Below are 23,563 nucleotides of genomic sequence, written 5' to 3'. Positions count from 1 at the left end.
TTTGTGTATGCGACGTGATGGTCGCTTATCTCCCAATTAGGGAGTCTTACTGGTTTATTTTATTTTTTTAAGTATCGGTTAAACATCGGCAGATCCAGCACCGTTTTCAAAAGTAACCGTCTTGTTAAAACAAAAAAGGTTTTAACAAAGAGTGTTTGTTCAATAACAGGGGTCTCCCGTCTCTCCTCTTCTTTAGTCAACATAAAATATATTTTCCAGTGGGTCGCCAATTTCTTCCAATCTTTATAGTGTTCCAGTTTCAATTTTGCCCATTTCTTCGTGGCATCACTTCCAATTTCACTTGTTTATCCTGTGATCTGAAAATACCTTTTCTGTTAACCATAAAGCTGGAGAGACAGATACCCTGTTATTGACACTATTGACGTACTTTAGCAAATGATTACTAAGTACAATCTAGTATCTACAATCAGTATATAGAGCACTCTCTGTAACACTTATTTTAACAAGAAAACTAAAAACAATATCACTTGCTGCACCTAAGGGAGTACAAATTCACATACGGGATGAATAAGTTGTGGTTAGACATAAACCAGAGACATATTGGCCATCTGTCAAAAGCTACAATAAGTAGAATAGTTTTTGGGGCTTTGGACTGACAAGTTATCCATGATTAATTCAAATAAGTACAGTCAGGCAGGCTTCAGTTCCCACTTCCCAGATGAAAGCAAATGGTCAGTGCAGTGCACAGGCACATGTACCCTAGCAACCAGGCCAACCAGTGCCTGACTGTCTAGTGTCTATAGCCTATTGTCTTTTCTTTTTTAATGGCTACATATAATTTTAAGGGAACTTAGGTAACGCACATCGACTGGTGGGTGCTGGGCTAAAGAGGGATAGAAAAGGATAGAACCGGCACACCGAAGTAAGTACAAAGGTCTTTATTTGGCTGACAACGTTTCGATCCTTTTGCGGATCTTGAGACAAATAAAGACGTTGTACCTACTTCAGTGTGCGCTGTGCGGGGCTGCAGGATTTAGTGTACATAATCATTTATGTCAATATCGCTCTTGCCGAACCTGCTCTGCACTGAAGATGCTCTGTCCACCCCGATTCAATACAGAGGCTATGTAATTTTGTTTCCCCCTCCAGATATGAGTGGTTGGTTTATGTCAGCAAGAAAGATAATAACTCAACTCGAAAGTCTTCTGAGCGTGATATGGGTGACATAGTAAAAAGGCACAAACATAGCAAATGAATTTGTCCGGACTCGCAAACTAGTATTGTTGCGACCGTAGGTCGCATTTACTACAGAAACCTCCACCGGCTGTCCGTCCGTCAGTGAGTCCGTCAGTCAGTCAGTCACACTTTTGCCCTGCTCATATCTCCGCAACCGTTGACCCGATCCATGCTAGATTTTGCACACACACTCCTTGACTGCCAAACTACAACCTCCAAGGACCCCCGGAGCACCAGGGACCCCCGGGTCCCTGGGGGACCCCCAGATGTAAAAAATGACCAAATGTGGTCACACGTCAGACGTCACACTTTTTCCCTGCTCATATCTCCGCAACCGTTGACCCGATCCATGCCAGATTTTGCACACACATTTTACATCTGGGACCCCCAGATGTAAAAAATGACCAAATGTGCAAAAATGACCAAATGACCACCGCAACGGGGCTGCTCACGGTGAATTCCCGGGGACCACCGACTCCTGGTGCTCCAGAACGGATGCAAAAGTGCCCAGTGGAGGACCCCCTGCCACTGCAGCGCACATAAAATGCCGTAACTCGGGCTAGGAGCGTCCGGGAGAGCCGGGGCCGGTAACTATTCGTCCGCCAAGGCAACGCGGACACCCCACCCCTCATTTCTCACATGGCCCTATTCTAGCGCCACCTTCAGGCCGATTTTTAAAACACATTTTTGGACACTGCTCCTACAGTTTTTGCCCTAAAATCACGAATATCACTACACAGCATGTCTACACTCATGTCATCAACATGGATCAGGAAGATTTTGGAAAAACAAATGTTTGCCCTATTTGTGGAGATAAGCCACCTACGGTCGCTTATCTCCCGATTAGGGAGTCTTACTGGTAAGTAACACTTAATAACACAGAAGCAGAAGGGTAAACAAACCCATTTCCTCAGCTTTTCTATGAAAATTGCGACATTTTTACATTACACCCAGAAGAGAGAACTAAGATTTTGGGTAGTGGGTAACGGTAATATACTTCCCATAAGCTGTCCCTTAAGTTCTTTCTACTGTAAGTCATGTGTTACCTTCTGCATCATGTCCTTACAGCAAATGATGAAACATTACGACAAATGATGACTTAGAAATAACGGTATATTATACTATGATTGGTATTAGTATAAGCCTATTATAGGCCACAGTGACTGGTATTAGAATAATATACTATCATTTTATTACCAATCATTACAATCATTTTCAGTAAGAAATGCTGCTATTTGTCCCAAAGCGACTGCAGAAGATTGCCATTTGTTTCAAAAAGCTTTATACCCTGTATACCCTTTTTCCAACTGTCTTTATTATGACATTGCTTTGGCAACGTAAAGGTATGTTTTTTCATGTCTCACTTCTTGTATGAATTGAGAAGAAATTGACACCAATTTAAACAAGCCCAAAAGCTTTCTTGTGGTCTTTATCCTGGTTTAAAGCCCTTTGCACACAGGCGCGTTTAACCGCACGGATAAAACGGACAATATAATTTTTTGAAAAGAAAACAATGATTCTCTATGACCTCATGCACACCGGCTCCGAAATTAGCCGTGCGACGAGTGGCTGCCGCCGTGCGTTTTTTTCTCGATCGAAACCAGTTCGATTTGTGCGTCTTGTTGCATGCGGTAAAAAACTCATCACTCCTTTTATGACTCCTTTTTGGATCCGCAGCGCCGATTCCGCACAGCCTTGCACACCAAATCCAATGCGTTTTATTCATGCCGCAAACGAAAAAAACGCAACTGTCCTGTGTGCAAAGGGCTTTACTGTACTGTCCTGTGGACCTGAGCCTTTTCCTATGCAAACTTCTAATAAAGTATTCAGAATGGGTTTGCCACTCTGACATCACACTCTGGCTTCACTGTGATGTCACACTAACAGAATCCCTTTTATGCCCATATATGGAGTTCCCTGATGTCATCAATATTAAGCCCATATCTAACAGGACTTCATATGGGAATGCCCATATATGGAGGCCACATCGGCCAGACGGCCACATACCACACTAAAGGCTGGTTCTACAGACAGGGATCTCCATGTATGGGCATAAAGGGTATGATGTCAGATGTCATCATAGGACTTTCACATAACGAATATTAACTGAGTAGGCATGTTGGGGCTCTCACAGTATATCTCCATATACAGTACGAGTACATGGATCTCCATATATGGGTACCAGGGGTCTCCATATAGGCTATGGGTAACTGGTCCGATATACATCACTGGTATTATAGGCCACTACCGTTAACAACAATGCAACAAAGACAGTTATTCATTCACACACGGGACGGTTAATAATTCAAACCATTCATAAAGTCAAAAGGTGAACAAATCGAATCCTGACAGAGACAGCATCACTCTAAAATGAACACACTTTGTTTACATGTGAGTCAGTGTAGTGTATACATCCGTAACGCGTTAATCGGAGGAGGGCACACGGTAAGAAGTTTAAGTTTCTTAAAATGAATGATAATAAGGTTATTAAGCAGTGATTAAAGCTATAAAGCTAACAACATAACAACAAAACTGTGATTCTGGATGCAGCAGCAGCGACTAGCTCCTTTCAGAACCTCTCGCTCCGCTATGTAGCTCCGAGATGAGGTTCCTCACGACTGTCATCCACAATCGTAAAGTTGCGGGGAAGCTCCGCCATTCAGGAACACGTCTTACCTTTTGAACATCGTATCCAAAAAGTAAAGGTCCCAAACCCGTCTCTCATGTGTTATACTGTTTTAGCGTGGAAGAAAATCTAAGCTGCGTGTTGAAATAAAGAGTTTAAATCGCTGTTTTTGTCAGCCTGTGGCCATTTTTCCCCCAGTGCAATTTCACGGAAGCAGGAATGCGCACGCGTTACTGGCCATTCATCTGTGCACCAGAAATGTTTCGCCACCAAGCGGTTGAGGCGAGAAAACTGCCCAAAGGCTGACAAAAACAGCGATTTAAACTCTGTATTTCAACACGCCGCTTAGATTTACTTCTACGCTAAAGAAGTAAACACCTGAGAGATGGGTATGGAACCTTTATTTTTTTGAATACGATATTCACAAAAGGTAAGAAGTGTTCCTGAACGGCGGAACTTCGAGTTGTGGAAGACAGTGGTGAGGAACCTCATCTCGGAGCTACTGAGGAAGGAAAGGTTCCGAAAGGAGCTAAGCAGCGACACACAACGCACACAGTCTCACTCACACAGTGGTCGCTTCCATGCCAGCACACTGTGACTGTCACCATGCACAAACAAACACTCACGCTGTTGACGTCCAGGAGCCACTTGCCCCGCTCCGACACGGCATCAGACGTCCCCAGAGCGGCCATGAAGAGCAGCAGCAGCTTGGCCCACCGCACGGACAGCGCCATTTCTACCAGGAAACAGAGAAACAGGAACACATCATCAACACATCCAACTCACCCACAACAACCCCGCCCACTGCTGCCTGCGTGCTGGATACGTCACTGAGAGGGCGGGCGTTGGGGTGGATGGGTGAGTTTTCAGAATAATCAAATGATCTTTTTTTAAATTATTATTTTATTCTAAAATCGTGGAAACAATAGGTCTACTTACTCTTCAAAGGGGGGCATACTGTCACTGTGCAGGCCTACTCAGGACTTTCAATATCATCAAACACCTCAGAAATGAGCTCTAAAGCCCCTTTTCCACTGACATGGCCCAACACCACACCACTCCACACCGCCCATTTGTGCCAGGTTTTCCACTACAAAGACCTGGGTAGAGTGGTGTGAAAGTGGTAGGCTACTAAAGCCCCTTTTCCACTGACATGGCCCAACAACACACCACTCCACACCGCCTCTTGTGCCAGGTTTTCCACTACAAGGACCTGAGTAGAGTGGTGTGAAAGTGGTACTAAACGTGGTAGGCTACTAAAAGTATCCAATCCAGAGTAGGTCTGAGCTATTGGCCAAACAGGGCCAAACACTTCATAATGACTGATCACTCACTGACTTTTCCTTTAGACCACCAGGCTATACATGATAATAGGTTCTATTGTGTTATATATTCACTGTTATAATCTATTATAGTGTATTATAGTTATCATAGTAATTCATTAAAACTTTATAGTGTGTTATAATCACAGTTATAATCCATTATAGTGCATTATAATTAGGATACACATTTATATTGTATTATAATCACAGTTAAGGGTCGATGTGTTTCTTACCGATAGGGGTACTTTTGTGTAATGGAAAATTTAGATATTTTTATGTGGTGTGGTGTGGTGTGGAGTGGTGCAGTGTAGTATGGTGCTAAAGCTGTAGTCGAAAAGGGGCTTAACGTGGTAGCCTACTAAAAACTAAAGTATCCAATCTCGAGTAGGTCTGAACTGGGCCAAACAGGGCCAGACACTTCATAATGACTGATCACTCAATGACTTTCCATTTAGACCACCAGGATATCGTTGTAATACATGATAATAGATGATATTGTGTTATAACCACTATTATAATCTAAAACAAATTATTATAGTGTATTATAGTTATCATAGTAATTTTAGGGCAAAATCTGTATCGGCCTCATGGTGGCGCTAGAAGAGGGCCATGTAGAAATCAGGGCCAGAGGTTGTGGCATCCAAGGAGTGTTTGTGCAAAGTTTGGCATGGATAGGGGCAACGGTGTGGAGATAAGAGTAGGGGCAAAAGTGTGACGTGACGGACAGACAGACAGAGACAGCCGGTGGAGCTTTTCATAGAACTTGCGATTTGACGGTCGCAAAAAATAAAGTAACTATTTCATAGTAAATAGGTCTACAAATGAGTATAGCCTATGTGTTGAATGCCAGTGCTAAAATAAAGTAACTATGCGGACTGTTTACGCTCTGTACTGTAGCCCAGTGGGTGTGGATACAGACAGACAGTGTAGTGGGCGATGGTAGTGGGCTCACTGGGCTGGGAGGGGAGGGTTGGTGATGCATTCAATAGGAACTTGAGCTCATGAGCTGCCTGTAAAGCTGGTTTTTCATGCATTCTGTCGGAGTGGGAGGAGGGAGTGACTTTCTACCAGGCAGACACAAATTCTCTCTCTCTCTGTCTCTCTCTCTCTCTCTCTCTCTCTCTCTCTCTCTCTCTCTCTCTCTCTGTGTGTGTCTCTCCTATCTGTCACTGTCTCTCTCCCCTGGTTCTTCACAGAAGAAGAAAACTCCGTAAGTATTGCAATCTTTTATTTTCATACAGCTTTGGTTAAATACCCTGTTGTCCTTTCAACCAGAAAGGTGTGTAAACTGGGCGTATGTGTGCGGTGTCGACACTTTTTGATAGCAGACTCTCTTATAGCCTACGGTCGGGAACAACTTGTGAAGAACTATGTTTAATCTTTTTTGCGTAGATCTGTGTGGTTTATGTATATCCTATCTATATATCCCGTTATTGAACATAAGACGGGAACTCTTGTCCTGATAAACTACTGTTGAGGAGTTTGGAGCATGGGTTTGGACTGGAGGTGTTGCTGGGTTGGAGTTTTCATAGCCCTGAAACATGACGGTCGTATCTCATGGCCGTCATGGATCAACCTCAACCTGGTGTTGAGCATTTGAGCCAATTTGCCACGTACGTCTACATAAAACGTTCAGATTTCAAAAATAAAGTGCTTACTGAAGGCTTACGGATGTCACGATATGTTACGCTCAAGTAGAATTACCTGTATCTTCCGTAGTGTTTAATAAAAAGTATGTTAATCCGTTCGGTGGCCGCATTTTCTAAAAACGATTTAATGTATCAGAGTGCAGTACACCTACCAATCGATAAGGTCGCGCAGAGGAAAAATCTGAGAAAATGGCCGCTGATCGGATTAAAATGCATTTTATTAAACAATACAGAAGCTACGGATAATTCTGCTTGATCGTACCATATTGTAACATCCGTGAGCCTTCAGTAAGCACTTTATTTTTGAAATTTGAACATTTGTGTAGACGTACATGTCAATTTGGCTAACCTGCTTAACAACAAATTGAGGTCGATCCATAACTCAGTTTTGTTTCAGAGTTTTCCATTTGTTTACGTAGTCTATATTACCCTGTATTACTTAGTTGCAGTGGCACACACAGGCTGCAGGTCTTTCTCAAATGTATTTTAGTGAGGGGTTTGTTGAATATTGTTATTATTGATGCAGTATGATAGGCCTACACTATTTCTGTATGATGGGGCTGCTGAGAGCATTGTGAAACAGCAAGTACATAGGCCTACTGTAGAAAAATAAATAACTTAAGTTAGTCTAATAGTCTATGAAACATTTTTCAAAAGCACCCACAAATTAATCTCCACAAATTAATTAAATGAAGAGCAAAGTAGACCTACAGTAAAATGACGAAAGCCAAATGAACAGATCAGACAGACTGTATAAAACCGCAATATAAGAATATTGTATCACCTGTGGCAAAGACATCTGTGGTATGCGAGACATCTGTTCTGGTATGTCACTGCATTTCTTAAGGCAGTGCGGACTAGGACTCTGATCACAGGTTAACATTTCAACTTTTCTAATGATATAGTTTGGGTTTGATTTTTTTCCAGAGATATTATTACAGAGTAAAGTACATTGTAGATAATGAATATATTGATAAAACAATGCATTCCAGGTAAACTCACCTGTTGCCTTTTTTATTGTGCAAGTTACACCTGATTGGTGAGTTTACAATTAAGGGCCTAAGTGTCTGTATGCCTGATAGCCTTGTTTGATCAGTTGGTTCATAGGTGTGGCATTTTGAAAGGCAGTGACTCGACATGGCAAAGAAGGGACATGATGTTGGATTACTGTGTCTAATGTAGGGGTGGGCGATATGGAAAAATACAATATCACAATATTTTCCCAAGCTGTATCACGATACACGATTTTATCACAATTCTTTTTCATGTTGGTTTTTATGGTTATTTTTCAAGTTACTTGACAAAAACTAGACTCTCTGGGTTCCTTTTGGGAGGTCTAGATTGAACTTTACAAGTATGTAACTCTGACAGTAGACAAATGAAACCAAGTAAGGGTACATGGTCCATTTGGTTTCATTTGTATACTGTCAAGAGTTAAGTGGAGACCTTGACATTTTAAAGTTTGAGAACTACTGATTTAGACCAAAATGCTGGTTTAAATTGAATTCTGCAATGAATCTCTGTATTAACAATTAAACAGGATTTTTTACAAGGCTCCCTCAATTGTATCACAATATATATACGATATCTCTGAAAAGGCATATCGTGGGGACATTGTATCGTCTCAACGATAATTATCACCATATCGTCCACCCCTAGTCTAATGTAGAGAAGTGTGTTTTGCAAAACAGTGTGCACATGTCTACAATGCTTTGCAAATTGTGTGAAGCTGAGAATGTGCTTATACAGTTAGTTCTGTAGTTGTGCACATCTGGGCTGACTGGCTTTTACTCCTGTTGGTAATCACTAACTGTGTTACCTTTTAATGTTCAAGTAGTTCCTATGGCAAGTAGTGAACATAGCCAATCTACAAGTTCACAACATGTCGCAATGTGACACATGACCGCGTAGATCGGCCATTTTCAATACTCAAGGATCAAGGTGGTTTTATTCTTCAGATGTTTAAATATTTTGAAAATGTTTGCCTACCACTATAGGCACGTACCGGTATATAACCAAAACAGTGACACCACACTTAATCTTCGCAGCCATACCCGTGTGGTAGAGCAATGTTAGCCTAGCACAGCTAAACAATCCACCCATGTTAAAACAAGGTGGGGATACTATACTGCAGTTAGTTAGCTGCATTAGTATATAGTCTGGCCAATGATTATGACCTCTTTATTTTTGATTTGTCATTAAATAAACTAATCATTTCAGTTATGATCTCTCTATGTGTCTGTCTGTCTCTTTTTCAGATTGAAATCAGGATGTTTGGTCTTGCAAAGAAACTCATAGGGGGCATTATCGATGTTGTGAGGTGCGTGCTCTGCTCTCTCTCTCTCTCTCACGCACGCACGCGCGCACACGCACACACACACACACACACACACACGCACACACGCGCGCACACACACACACACACACACACACACACACACACACACACACACACACGCACGCACACACACACACACCATCACTCTGTTGTTTCATAGTAATTGTAATACTACCATACTAGGGGTTTAACGATACATTTTAACAACGACACGATACGCATCACAATACATGGTTAACGATACAATACATGGACGATATTGGTTCATTAATGGTGATACGATACGATTCGATTCAATGATTTAAAATCGATATAGTGACTATTTAGCAAAGAAATTAAATCTGTGTAAAACGTGTAAAAGAATCTATTATTATGGAAGTAAACGCTGTGATTATCTAGCAAATACATGGACATTATATTTCAACACATATGGACAAACCTGCACCTTGACATGAACACAGAGATTACACACATTTATCGATAGACCAAGAGTAGCTATATGGAATGGAAAGGTATTTAGACCCCTCTTTATCATTTTCCCTCTTAAAATTGCTAAATACAAGGCACAAATACTTAGTGTCCATACAATCAATTATTTGCATTGCAAAATGCCGCATTTTAAAACAATACAATACAATTCAAAGCCAAAACGGTACGATATTTAGCTTTTGCAAACGATATAGTATATCATTGCAAATTAAAATCGATTTTTACATTCAGTTACTATATCGTTACACCCCTACTACATACTACTATGGTGTGTCAGTCTGCCTTTCAGTCAAGCAGATATCAGTCAAACAGACAGTTGTATCAGTTCTATCAAGTCACTCAGCCATTCAGACAAACAGGCTGTCAGTCATTCTGTCAGAGCAGCCAAAGTTAATACATGTGTTTTCCTCCTCTACAGCGACATCGATCCCAGTCAGTTTGTGCCTTCAGATCCAGTGAGTAAACCTTCAATTCTATTCCTTCTTTAACCTCAATATAGTCTTTCATATGAACTCTTGTGTTCAGCTATGTTATTCCGTAATAACTCAATTATGAACTCATTATAAAGCTCAAACATTATAAAGCTTTTCACATTATGAATGTGTGCCTATTGTTCCAGTGGTTCTCAACCTGTGAGTCGGGACCCCCAGGGGGGTCCCCAAATTATTTTGGGCGGTCCCCAGATGATTAACTTAGTGTGCAACATTGTTTTCTCACTCAACAGTAAACAAACCAACACTTTTTAATACCCCTATAAAATTGCAAATTAAACATTTGCCAAATTGTCAAATATTAGAGGCAGAAATTGTGAAAATAGCAGATCTACATGGTCACAACGCCTCGCATTTGAGCATGTAGATCTGCTATTTTTACAATAGAACCGTAATATACAAAATGTTATGCCTCAACTCTTAGTGCTCGTAGGATGGGGGGATCCCAGTTAAAATATGATTATTTTGGGTGTCACAAGAAAGCTGTTAGGCTTGTTTTCATTGGGGTCCCTTTGTACTCAATTCATACAAAAAAAGGTGAAGTTTGGATTTATGGCAATTTAACATCCCAGGCTCACAGCCACATGGGACCTCAGAGATGCTACAATGCATTATACATTTGAATTATTAATTAATAATCATAGTGTGGGTACAGACAGTGGCTTCTTGGTCAATGTTTTAGAAGTTGTTTATACATCACCGATTTCAATAACAGATGATATCACTGCAGTTATGAGGGAATTATGTACTCCTCACAGATAAACCAGGATCTGATTGATTGAATACTTTATTAACAGTTTGTAAAAAGTGGTACTGTTATACGATAAAGCTAAAATGATTGATTGATTGAATACCTTATTAGAAGTTTGCATAGTTCAGATACAAGGTCTACCAAAAGGATGGTCCTTTTGTACTCAGTTCATCAAGACATTCAATACTATACAAGGAATCATCAATACTAGGAGTAGTAAATGTATATTTACAGACAAATGAAAAAAACAATGGGGGATAATTTCTTTTGGCAAGCTATAAGACGTATCCAGTTGCAAATGGCAGACAGGTGGTCTTTCATGAAGGTTTTAAAGGAGGCTAGTGAGGGAGTCACACTTTTTTATGGCTGATGGTTGGGCATTCAACATTTTGGTGGCATAATAGTAGAATGAATTGAGTCCAATATGTCACCATATTATAGTCAGACAGACATGGATTGAAGTTAGGGCTGTCACAATTATTACATAATCGTCTAATCTTGATTATTTGACATTATCGCAATTATTTTGTCATTATCGTCATAAAACGTGAAATGTCAGAAATAGTGGAAATAGCAGATCTACAAGCTCACAACGCGTCGCATCGTGACGCGTTGTGAGCTTGTAGATCGGCTATTTCCACTATCAATGTTATTTTTTAAGTAGTAAGTTGTCAAATATGTCAGTAATGTATTTGCATATTTAGGTTATGTGTCATATCTACCATAATTATGCAACTTCAAAGCCTACAAGCCAAACAGAAATTAACTTTTCAACGACAAATACACAATTAAATCGTTAATCGCCAATTATTTGAGTGACAATTAATCGTCATGTAAAATGTCATATCGTGACAGCCCTAATTGAAGTGTCGTCTGAAAATGAACTCTTTAAGATGTAGTAGAGTCACACTTCCTGAGTGGAAGTTTTCTTGTGAAAAGTTTTCTAAATGCAATTACTGTGAGGAATGTGTGCGTGTCAGCGTTCTGATGCTCTAACAGTAGCGGCTCTGTGTCTGTGCGTGTGTGTGTGTGTGTGTGTGTGTGTGTGTGTGTGCGTGTCTGTGCGCGTGCGTGCAGCCCCCTCCCCGCAGACCCATGGTCTACGCTGAAAGCCACGAGAACGATGAGGAGAAACAGTTCAGACAGGTTTTCCGCCAGCTGGCTGGAGAGGTGAGAACAACATGTTTGATACTATTTGCTGCCAAATGTCCCAAATGTCACATTTAAAAACATTGTGCAACTGTACAAGATTGATGCAAGGTTGTTCTTAACGAGCTCTACAGCGCATACATACGGTAATATGTATAAACGTTAACATACGTGTTCGTCGGGGCGCAGCAGAGGTCAAAATGGGATGAACAATATTGTGAGAAACAAGACAATACCACTTTCTATCGTGCCAAACAACATCTTTATTATTGCGATGTTCCTAGTGCAACCAGAGGGTATTACCACAGACCAAAGCTGTTCATGTCAGTAAGCCTGGAGTCTTATCATGTGGTCTGAGAGACTTCAAGTTAGAACCTTCTGAAATGGCTTCACCACTCTCTCTTTTCTACACACGCACACAGAAACATAGTGATGGGCAATATGACATTTCTGGCCAATATAGATATCCAATATAATAATTACTGTTATGGCCAATAACCAATATAAACCGATGTTGATATGATCAACTTCTGTATCTAAATATATCTTTTGTACATTACATTCTTTTTTTCTTTTTTATGTTCCAACTTGTTGACCCTTTTGAAAGCTTCCCCAGAAAACACTGCTAGAATCTGCAGCCTTCATCACCACAAAAGGCTTTTTCAGCTTCACATTCAAACATAATTATTATAAAAAAAAATATCGGATGTCTGTTCGCCGTTTTAAGGCCAACATCGGCCGATACCAATATGATGACCGATTATGAATTGTCCATCCCTATACTTGTGCACACATAAACAGAGATGCAAACATAGATTTGCATAAACACACACACACACACACACACACACACACACACACACACACACACACACACACACACACACACACACACACACACACACACACACGTAGATACACACATTCTGCTTTCGAGTTCTCTTCCACACTTTTTTGTGTAATGAGTTATTCCATCAGAAAGTGTGGGTTTGTCTCAAGCAATTTAGGCCTAGAATTATTGAATGCTTTAACCTTAATAGCAGATATAAAAGCTCAGGCGACCTTGTAGATGTGCTATTTTTGAATCTTGAATTCTTTTGCAAGTCTTTGAATATATCTTTTTAAAAAAATGTGTAACTCAAATATTTGCTTCTGGGGGTGTCCCTGGAACAACGTATTTTGAGATGGGGGTCCGCGGCCAAATACACATAATTTTGGGGGTCCTTGACATGAAAAGAACCACTGATTTAGAAGAAGGATTTAGAAGACATTTATAGAATCGGGTAAACGAATATTCAAAATGTCAACAATTTCTAAAAAATAGCAGATCTATACAAGCTTGTATATCTGCTATTTTCTAATAGTTAAAGCATAAAATAATGGTTAAAGCGGTTCAAATCTAAAGAGACACAGATTTGCGTTCAGGTCTAAATGGGTAAAAACGCTGTAGAGTTCTTGTTCTTAGTTCCTTGGCCTTGGAATGGTCAGGCAGACATGTCTGGGTGGTACTGCTCAGAATGGATTGTTATTTGAGGAGGTCTTTGGTAACTTGGTTGTTGTTTTGCCATCTTGGCATGGCTGGTATTTCCTCCTGTGGTCTACTGTGTATATACAGTATATGGCAACTGCAGACCTTAAAGGTATAACAATGTTATATAGAGTTAGAGTTGTACTAAGCTCTCTGTCGTTGATCTGGAGTCTGGGGAGGAGCTTTAGAATGTTTGTTGGTTTTACAAACTGCAGCCGACAAACCCTTGTGATTGGCTTCATTCTGTTAGATCTTCTTGTTGTGGTCTGAAAATTGGGATTCATTGTCTGCTTGCTTGGCACAGTAGCTTGTAGTTGCCTGTGACACAGTGACACAAGTGTTACACTTTTGTCTGTCACTCTGACTGCCTCTCCGCCCTCTATCTCGACTGTCCATCTGTCCACCCCTCCCTCAGCCCCTCCACCCTCTTTAACTTCTTACCTCATTCCTCTCTCCCTCATCAGTGTCTAGTCTTGTTTGTGGTGTGTATTCCTCCTGGCTGTCAAAGCAGGGCCGGTCCTACCAGTTGTGTTAATCCCACATGGAGCTTTGAAGTTGGTTGGTTCTCAACTTTAAATCCCATGCAGGGAACCAGAGTACAGCTGGTTTGAATTCCGGTTGGCTGACCGACCAAAGTCTAAATTCAGCATAATTTATGACTTTGCGATCAAGATGGTTACTCGGCATCTAGGGCTGTCACAATTATTACCTAATCGTCTAATTATTTTGTCATCATCGTTTCTACAAGCTCACAAGGCGTCGCATCGCGACGCGTTGTGAGCTTGTAGATCGGCTATTTCCACTCTCAATGTTCTTTTTTAAGTATAAAGTTGTCAAATATGTCAGTCATTTCTTTGTATATTTAGGTTATGTGTCATATCTGCCATGTGTAACTTAAAGCCTACAAGCAATCAGAAATGTAATTGTCAACGACAAAAACACAATTAAATTGTTAATCGCAATTAATTGAGTGACAATTAATTGTCATGTAAAATGTAATAATAGTAACAGCCCTACCGGCATCCCTAAGACCATTGGGCCACCCTGAAGCATACAGAGCAAAGTGGAATGCCTGAGAGCCGACAGGAGAGAGCAGAGTAGCTCACGTTGCCAGAGACTCACTGACATTAGTCTATTTCCTCCAGGAAGTATTTTTGATGATGTCGATCTTGACCTGTGGTATTATTTCATTATACGGCCTTATCAGAGAGAGATGGTCGGGAGCTTAGATTGATGCTTCCCTCGGTGCAGTGCCTCTGTGCTGGGTATCACAGTGCTGCTACCTGAGAGTTTAATTGACCATGAGCTCAGTCAGGACCCGGCATTTTAAATATCACAGCTCTCCTCTAATTTAGCCAACTGTGGCTCCCCTCCTCCTCCTCCTCATCGCTGTTTCAGTCACACTGCCTGAGGGGTTCATTTGGCAGCCTTTGAAATTCAGCTGGTCTGGTGAGCAGAGCATATCACGGATTCCACAGTATGATTGCGATATTATCGCAGTTTGCGGTCAGAACCGGCACAGCTTGTCCATATGTATACGTGTAACGCCTGACACTGTGGTTCCCCTGACACATCACTGTGACATCACAGGTGACATCACAGTAATGTCAGATACTCAGAGCAGGGATAACGCCTGACACTGTGGTTTCCCTGACACATCACTGTGACATCACAGGTGACATCACTGTGATGTCAGATACTCAGAGCAGGGATCTCCATATATGGGCATAAACAGTTGACATCACAGTGGTGTGGCTAGTTCAGACAGGGATCTCCATGTATGGGCATAAAAGGGATTGTATGTTGTGATGTCATGGGAACCACTCTATGCCCCTATATGGAGATCCCTGATGTCATCAATATTAAGCCCATATCTAACAGGACTTCATATCCATATATAGAGAACTGGTCCGATATACATCACTGGCCAGACGACCAAGACATGGCGTGGGCGAGGTCGCTTGTCGCTCTGAGGCGTCTTACTAGTACATACTGTACCTAAATGGTAAATGGTGCATTTATATAGCGCTTTTTTATCCAAAGCGCTTTACATAGATTGTGCATTACATTCACCCATTCACACGCACATTCATACACCGATAGCGGAGGAAACCATGCAAGGCACCAACCTGCTAGGAGTTCAGAGTCTTGCTCAAGGACAGTTTGACATTAACTTTGGGGGAGCCCTGGATCGAACTGGGAACCTTGTGGTTCCCATCCGGCCGCTCTAACGGCCACTCTGTGCCTGAGCCACTGCTGCCCCACTGCTGCCTGGACCCCACAGCAGATTGACAAAATAAATATATATATATATATGGCTGTCATAAACCACAGTTTGAGGCATGCTTCAGATCAGGGTGGAAGCTGGCTCACATGTAAATGAAAGCTTAAATGTAGACTGCCACTGGTTTGCTGCCCTGGTTGGCTGGCATAGATGTTGATTGTATGTTGAGGATGTTTTGTTGTTGATGCAAATATAACTTTAATCACTGACACAGTTATATTTATTTATGGCGAAAGGCTACAGTCCCTGGAAGTACAGTAGCACCAATGTAATATTTTCGTTTGGCGAAGTAAGCCAGAAGTACAGTAGCAGTAGTAGTAAGTTACGAGGTGTGTCTGTCTTTCTCCCTCTCTAGACATCTCGTTGTTTAAATTCCTACCATTGTGTTGGGGCAAGGCCCTCCTGTCTTGAGTGTTGTTTTATGTAATGTGGGCTGTGGCGAGGGTGCGTGTGTGCACATGAGTGATCAGACACTCCCCTCGTGAGCCACGAGGGGTGTGTCTGCCTGTTGGACCGCATTTCAGCCTGAAGGGTGGGACCACGGAAAACTGACAACATTAACCCATTTAGAACAGGTACACATTATTGTGTATCATTATTTTATGCTTTAACTATTGAAAAATAGCAGATATACAAGCTCACAGCGCGGCACTGAGCTTGTAAATCTGCTATTTTTGAAAAATCGACTTTGAATTTTGACCCGATTCTATAAGTGTCTTTTGAATCCTTCTAAGGTTGTTTGAAAAACCGATGTTTCTATGTCAGCAATCTGGCCAGAAAAGGTCCTTTTCACTTAACTGGAGCTCAGTTAGTCTGTTCTTGAGAGACTGTGTCAGTGGTTCACAAACCTTTTCATGTGAAGGACCCCCAAACTGATATTTTGAGACGGACCCCCATCTCAAAATATTTAGTTCCAGGGACCACCCAGAAGCAAAATATGAGTTACAAACGTTCGCTTTAAAAATACATTATATTCAAATATTTGCACACATTTTCACGACCTTTTCAAAAATAGCAGATCTACAAGCTTGCAGCGCGGCACTCGGTGCCGCGCTGTGAGCTTGTATATCTGCTATTTTTCACTAGTTAAAGCATTCAATAATTCTAGGCCTAAATTGGTGATGATGAAGATGAAATGAGTGTTATGGTGGGCCTCAATGGGGCTTGGCTACTCGCCCGCAACCAGGGATCCTGGTTGTAGATCATACTGTAGGTCAGAAACCCTACGGTATCTCCTGTTTCCGTAGCATGGGGCACCTCTGATGTTCAAGGACACCCCCCGGACATGACGCTAGTATGTCGCAGGCACGTGTCCCCAATCCAAACCCTTGATACTGAGGCACTGGGTTCCATTTTTATAGTCTCTGGTTGTGTAACCTTGAATTCCCAATCTCATGGCAGACACAGAGTCAGTTAAAAGTGTAGCCTTTTACTGACTCAAATTACCGTGTGGGGAAAATTCCTTTTTGTGAATGTTAAAAGTTACTTTAAAAGGAAAAGAAAAGAAGGAATACATTGTTGAAAAAGCCATTCTCTCGTTGCAATGATAATTGGACAGCGAATGCCTTCAGAATATAAACTAAAAAGCTTTCATAAAGGGTGAATACTCGCTATTTCTACGTTTCATTCGTTCGACTAAGGGTTAGGTTTTAGGGATAGGTTTAGGCATAGTTTTACTGAGGTTAGGGTTTGGATTTGGGTTAGGCATAGTGGTTAACATTCATCAGGTTAGCATTCACCAGCGTCGGCAGGTTAGCACTTCACCAGGTTAGCATTCACCCGCGTCGAACAAACGGAACGTCGAACAAATGGAACGTCAAACAAATGTTATGTCGAAATATCAACACGCTCCCTTCATAAAGTTCTCCTGGGAATCAGGTTCCCCAAAGATATTAGTAATCAAATAATTGGTTTAGTGATGGTTTATTGATGTTTCTCATTTTATATTTTATTACCTTATTATACCATCTTGTTATGGTCTAAATGTATTGCATAGAATAATTGATTAATCTCTTGTGAAAAATAATCATTAGCTGCTGCCCTGGGCAGAAGCATGAATGGAAAATGATTGGAATCACAAGGCAGTTGTTTTCATTCTTTCTCATTTTAGATATGAGTCATAAGCTTGAATATAGACCAAAGGAAAATGTGCTTCCATCATATTTACTGTATGAGTCATCCTTTGATGCTTTGAGTCAGTTAGTTTAGACTGTCCTCTCCCTCCTCCCATTCCTCCACCAAAACAATGTTGAACTCACCCTTTCTTGTGTGTGTGTGTGTGTGTGTGTGCGTGTGCATGTGTGTGTGCGTGTGCGTGTGCGTGTGCGTGTGCGTGTGTGTGAGACAGGACATGGAAGTGAGCCCCAATGAATTAATGAACATCCTCAACAGGATTATCTCCAAACGTAAGTGTGCAAACTTCGATGTGTATCGACGTGTAAACTGTATAAGGTTGAGAATTGAATCTCAACCATTGTCATTTAATAATAAAGGACCCTGGTTTTGATATGCATTTCCCCAAAACTTTTTTTTTCCTTCATAAAAAAAGAAAGAATATATGCTGTATATATTTAAGAAAATTTTCACTAGTTCCGGTCCCGGCGGGCAAACGTTTTAACCCGAAACGCAAATGATAAATGTGTGTCTCCCCAGGAACCCAAACTAGTGAAAATAGCAGATCTACAAGCTCATAATGCGTAGCTTCGCGACCCATAGAAATGTTACCACGACCCACACATGGGTCTGACCCAGTGTTTGGGAAACCCTGCTCTTTTCTATTCATTACATTCACATCCGCTTTATGCAGTCAGTGGACTGTGTTTAGGAATGCTGCTATGTGTGTGTGTGTGTGTGCGCTGTGTAAACAAACCAACGGGTGTGTGTTCTGTGTGCTGTTTCAGGCGGCGACCTGAAGACCGATGGCTTCAGCATTGAGTCCTGCAGGAGTATGGTGGCCGTCATGGATGTATCCTCTTGAGCTAGTAGAAACAGTAGAAATACAGATTTAGGATGGCCCCTCATTTCCAGTGGTGATTAAATTAGAGCAAAGAAGCACTCACACACACACACACGCACGCACACACACGCACGCACGCACACACACACACACACACACACACACACACACACACACACACACACACACACACACACACACACACACACACACACACACACACACACACATACCAAAGCATACACATGCGCACACAGTGCTTAGGCTACACATGTCAATGTACATACATGTCATAGACATTCGCAGTGGCAGGGCTCAGGTGCATGCCCACACACACACACACACACACACACACACACACTGTCATCTATGTCAGCCTGTTCTGTCTGTGCCCTGTCATGTCATGGAGCCTTGACCCTGCTGTTTCAGAGCGACAGCACCGGGAAACTAGGCTTCCACGAGTTCAAATACCTCTGGAACAACATCAAGAAATGGCAGGTCAGTTCTTTCCTCCTTCACTTTTCATCCGTTGAACCTGCATGAGCTCTGAAGATGTGCCGTCCTCATAGCTTGAGCAACCCATCCTCAGCGATGCTTGTTGGGCATAGTTCTCTGGTTCTCACCAGAGCGAGCAAATGGAACCAATTGGGCTTGCAAAGCTGGTGTCATACTGGGATGCCCCTCCCCCGGCAGCCATTTTGAGAGGGTCGGGGGATATATACTAGCTAAAAAAGTGAAACCAAAAGCCACAGCTATAGTAGCAGGGCTTGACATGAACTTTTTGAGGCAGAGTGTCCTCTGGACAAGTACATTTCCCTTTCACTTGTCCAGGCACAAAAGTCACTTTGTTAATTTGCCATCTCACAGTCTTTTTTATTTTATTTCTTTGGACAAATAAATAAGACCCGCTTGGCCCCCTCCACTCCACAGTCCATAGTCTATCCAGCATAAAGCTGCTAGGAGCGTCACAGAAAAAGTGAAACCAAAAGCCACAAGTACATTTAACAATGTTCCTTAGAGCTAGTATGCTGCATGCATGCATTGAGGCTCAACTTTTTTTTTTGCGCTGCAGAAAGGCTCAGACATTTGGCTTGTCCTGTTGTCCGGGGCAACAATAAATCCTTATGAACAAGTTAATTAAAAATGTATGACCGTGAAAAATGGGTTACAAAATTGTGGGATAAAGATTTAAAAATTAAATATACTTGTTGCTTTTGGTTTCACTTTTTCTGTGATGCTCCTAGCAGCTTTGTGCTGTATGCAGAGTTGCAGACTATGGACTGTGGAGTGGAGGGGACCAAGGAGGTCTTATTTATTTGTCCAAAAAAGAAAAAAGAGAGAAAAAAAAAAGAATAAAAAAGACTGAAATGGCAAATTGACCAGTTACTTTTGTGCCTGGACAAGTGAATGGGAAATGTACTTGTCCAGATGACACTGTGCCTCAAAAAGTTAATGTCAAGCCCTGCTACTATAGCTAGTATATATCCCCCGACCCTCCCAAAATGGCTGCCGGGGGAGGGGCATCCCAGTATGACACCAGCTTTGCAATCCGTTTGGTTCCATTTGTACACTCTCAAGGGTTACAGACCTGTAAAGTTCCATTTGGTTCCTGAGTAACTATTAATCATTTAGAACCCTCTCAAGGACCCTTGGGGACAAAAGTTTTCTTGTGACTGGAAGGTTGTGAGTTCCAATCCCTGGCTGTCACCACTTCATAATCTTGATACAGGAATAAATGTTTTAATTGCAGTTTTAAAAGTTGGCTTCTTCACAATATCCTGTAAATAATTGCTTACCCCATGACCACGGATGTTACAATACTGACCGGGCCCTCAGAAGTACCCGTATCTTCCGTATTGTTAAAAAAGAAAAAAAATGCAATCCGATCGGTGTCTGATTTTATAAGTGATGATGTATCAGAGTGCAGTACCCCTCCCACCGATACGGTCGCGCTGTTGAAAGCTTACATATAAAATCTGACGCTGATTGGATTCAAATGCTTTTTATTGAACAATACAGAATATAAGGGTACTTCTGAGGGGCCGTACATAATTGTAACATCTGTGGCCATGGGGTAAGCATTTGAAATCTGAACATTTATGTAGATGCGGAACACCAGTGTGTAAGTGCAAAGTCTATTTTGAACTATAGTATGAATAAACATTTGGTTAAGTGTGTATTTGTGTGTGTGTGTGTGTGTGTGTGTGTGTGTGTGTTGTTTAGGGTACCTATACGACCTATGATGCTGATAGGTCTGGTATGATCTGCTCCAAAGAGGTTCCCAAAGCCTTCAAGGCTGCTGGTAAGAAAAAAACAAGAAAAAACTAATTCATCCACCAGGGGCATTGACAAAAAAAATTGAATATTCTAATATTTGGTGAATGCCCTACTGTGGAATAAACTCCCTGTCGCACTTAGAACTACTGACTCACTCCCTCTCTCTGTGTGTGTGTCCACCCAGGTTTCCCCCTGAATGACCAGCTGTACCAGTTGATTATCCGTCGCTATAGCGACGAGAACGGCAACATGGACTTTGATAATTTCATTGGCTGCATGGTGCGCCTGGACGCTATGTGCCGTAAGTCCTCATTATCTCTCTTCTCTTCTCTTTTCTTCTCTTCTCTTCTCTTCTCTTCTCTTCTCTTCTCTTCTCTTCTCTTCTCTTCTCTTCTCTTCTCCTGCTGCCTCCTCCTCCCTCCCTCTCCCCTCTTCATCAGTCTTTTCTCACTTTCTTTCTTCTCATCTTCTGTCACACCACTTCTTGTTCATGTCCTTGTTCAATATTAACTGTTCATTTGAAAATGTGATAAATGGAGCTTATTCTTTTTTGTATACACAGTATATACATTTATGTGTGAATGTGTACAGTATATACAACTATATATATATTGAGTCTGTATGTGTGTATTATTATTATGTTCCCAGGAGCCTTTAAGACTTTGGACAAGGACAACAGTGGCAACATCAGTCTAGATATCAAAGAGGTAATGCATTTGTTTACTAGCTGTATTAGACTATTATTATAGTAGATAATAAGATCTACTATAATAACATGATTCTAAACATATCGTCACTGTCGGGCAGAAACCTCGTATCTCCAAGTTTCAAATTTGTAATTTGTTTCACAAATTAAAGCCCTGCTTCATCATACATGCTGTCGAACAAAAGTAGCGAATCTACAAGCACACATCGCACCGCGAGGCGTTGTGTGCTTGTAGATCGGCTGTTTTCACTAGTTTAAATCATTTCAACAGTATTAGACATACCGGTACAAGGTGTACAAGCTCACAGCATGTCACTTTGTGCTACACTGCAAGCTTTGTACATCTGCTATTTTTAAACTTTTTTTGAAAAATCTCGAAATGTGACTACAACAAATTTAGAAGGCATTTAGAATCAGCCTCGGGTCTTAATGTGATCAAGTAGTCATATGATATGGCACGGGTTTTCAAACTTTTTTGGACTCAGGGCACCCCCTGTAAATAAGCTTGTCAGCTTGTGATCTTGCTATTTTTGGTGAAGAGAGTTGGCCGTAGATGGAAAAAGAACTAATCAAGTACAGTGCAAATCAAGTCTGTTTTACTAAGCACAGTGAAGTGGCACCCCTTCTGAGGCACCCCTGGACTGGCATCATTGCACCCACTTTGGGAAACCCTGTGATATGGGATATAAAGAGAGGAGTAAATACAATGTCTCCAGTGTTAACTTTGTTGACTTAGTCAAAAACTAAGACTAAACTATTTCAGATGACTAAAACAGGTCTCTAACTACTAAATGGTGTGTTATTCAAAAGACTAAGACTGAATCTGAATTTGCTGTCAAAGTTAACACTGTCTCTCTCCTCAACAGTGGCTCCAGCTGACCATGTACTCTTAAACCAACGGAGGAGGGAACACTGCACAAGTTGCCTGTCTTGTTATTTTTTTCATCTCAAGTTTTTGATTCCATTTAACCATTCTCTCTCTATATATTTCATTATGCAGCTGGCTAAGAACAGCCTATAAATATTGAATGTCCATTGTCCATGCTTAATGAGTTTAATTTAAAACATTTTTCTTCAATATTTTTGTTTGAATTATGTTTCATTAGCTTGGAAGCACCTTAAAAAACGTTTCTGTCTTCTTTGGTGCGATGTTTACATGCAGTAAGTAAAGGATGAACTACTCACACACACGCAAACAAAAAATTGTTCAGATTAGTCTGGATTTTGTTCGTTTCTACATTTGATTTTTACAGCCCTGTTATATATCAGATATACAGTATAATTAAAATACAGGCTCAAGTCTGAACTCATTTTTGTTCTCTGTGTGCGCGCGTCCTCCTTCGCATGTTAACATTATTTGTTTACAGATATGCAATGATATTTTTAACCCCAAAGTCAATCTTGTAAAGGGATAATGCTGTATAGTATGTTGTTAAACCAAAAATATATAGGCTACTACAACAATGATCGATGCTGCTATTGCACTGTCCCACCACCAGATAGCGCACAACGTATAGGAAAATACCCTAAAGTTACTCCGTTACTTTTTCCTAGTTGACTAATGCTTTCCAACTTGACAACTTCCCTACTTTTGTAAAACTCGTAATGTATTAGCTCTGAATAAAGTGACAATACTGACATGTATTATTGTGGTGTACATGCGTGTATTTCTGCCCTTTTTTTAAGGCTACTGTGTAAAAGGAACGTTTAAGTAACTGGATCTGGGTAATCTCGGTCATGTTGGTGTGTTTGGGTTATGGACGTTAGAGTTTATCGTTGTTTTTTTTTTAGTAACTTAAT

The 23,563-nt window shown here is 41.1% G+C and overlaps 2 protein-coding genes across 2 annotated transcripts in view; one reads left to right on the top strand and one right to left on the bottom strand.

Annotated features, from left to right (window-relative positions):
- Positions 1-4,557, bottom strand: part of LOC308290395 (transmembrane protein 87A) — a gene marked incomplete at its 5' end in the record, with an annotated part of 42,104 nt that extends 37,547 nt beyond the window's left edge. Inside the window, one exon of the mRNA XM_080732210.1 lies at positions 4,450-4,557. Coding sequence (XP_080588336.1) covers positions 4,450-4,557 — 108 coding nt within the window. The remainder of the gene's footprint in view (positions 1-4,449) is intronic.
- Positions 4,558-6,197: 1,640 nt separating this feature from the next.
- LOC308290397 (calpain small subunit 1-like) lies at positions 6,198-23,367 on the top strand. Its single transcript, XM_080732212.1, has 11 exons — positions 6,198-6,355; positions 9,053-9,114; positions 10,040-10,076; positions 11,941-12,033; positions 18,172-18,229; positions 18,725-18,789; positions 19,210-19,278; positions 21,004-21,082; positions 21,242-21,358; positions 21,706-21,764; positions 22,630-23,367. The coding sequence occupies exons 2-11, from the start codon at positions 9,065-9,067 to the stop codon at positions 22,654-22,656; spliced, it is 654 nt and encodes a 217-aa protein (XP_080588338.1). The 5' UTR covers positions 6,198-6,355; positions 9,053-9,064; the 3' UTR covers positions 22,657-23,367.
- Positions 23,368-23,563: the final 196 nt, after the last annotated feature.

This window comes from Nannobrachium achirus (assembly GCF_963921795.1).
Source record: "Nannobrachium achirus genome assembly, chromosome: 8".
Taxonomy (NCBI): Eukaryota; Metazoa; Chordata; class Actinopteri; order Myctophiformes; family Myctophidae; genus Nannobrachium; species Nannobrachium achirus.
This window is presented reverse-complemented; position numbering and strand designations above follow the sequence as displayed.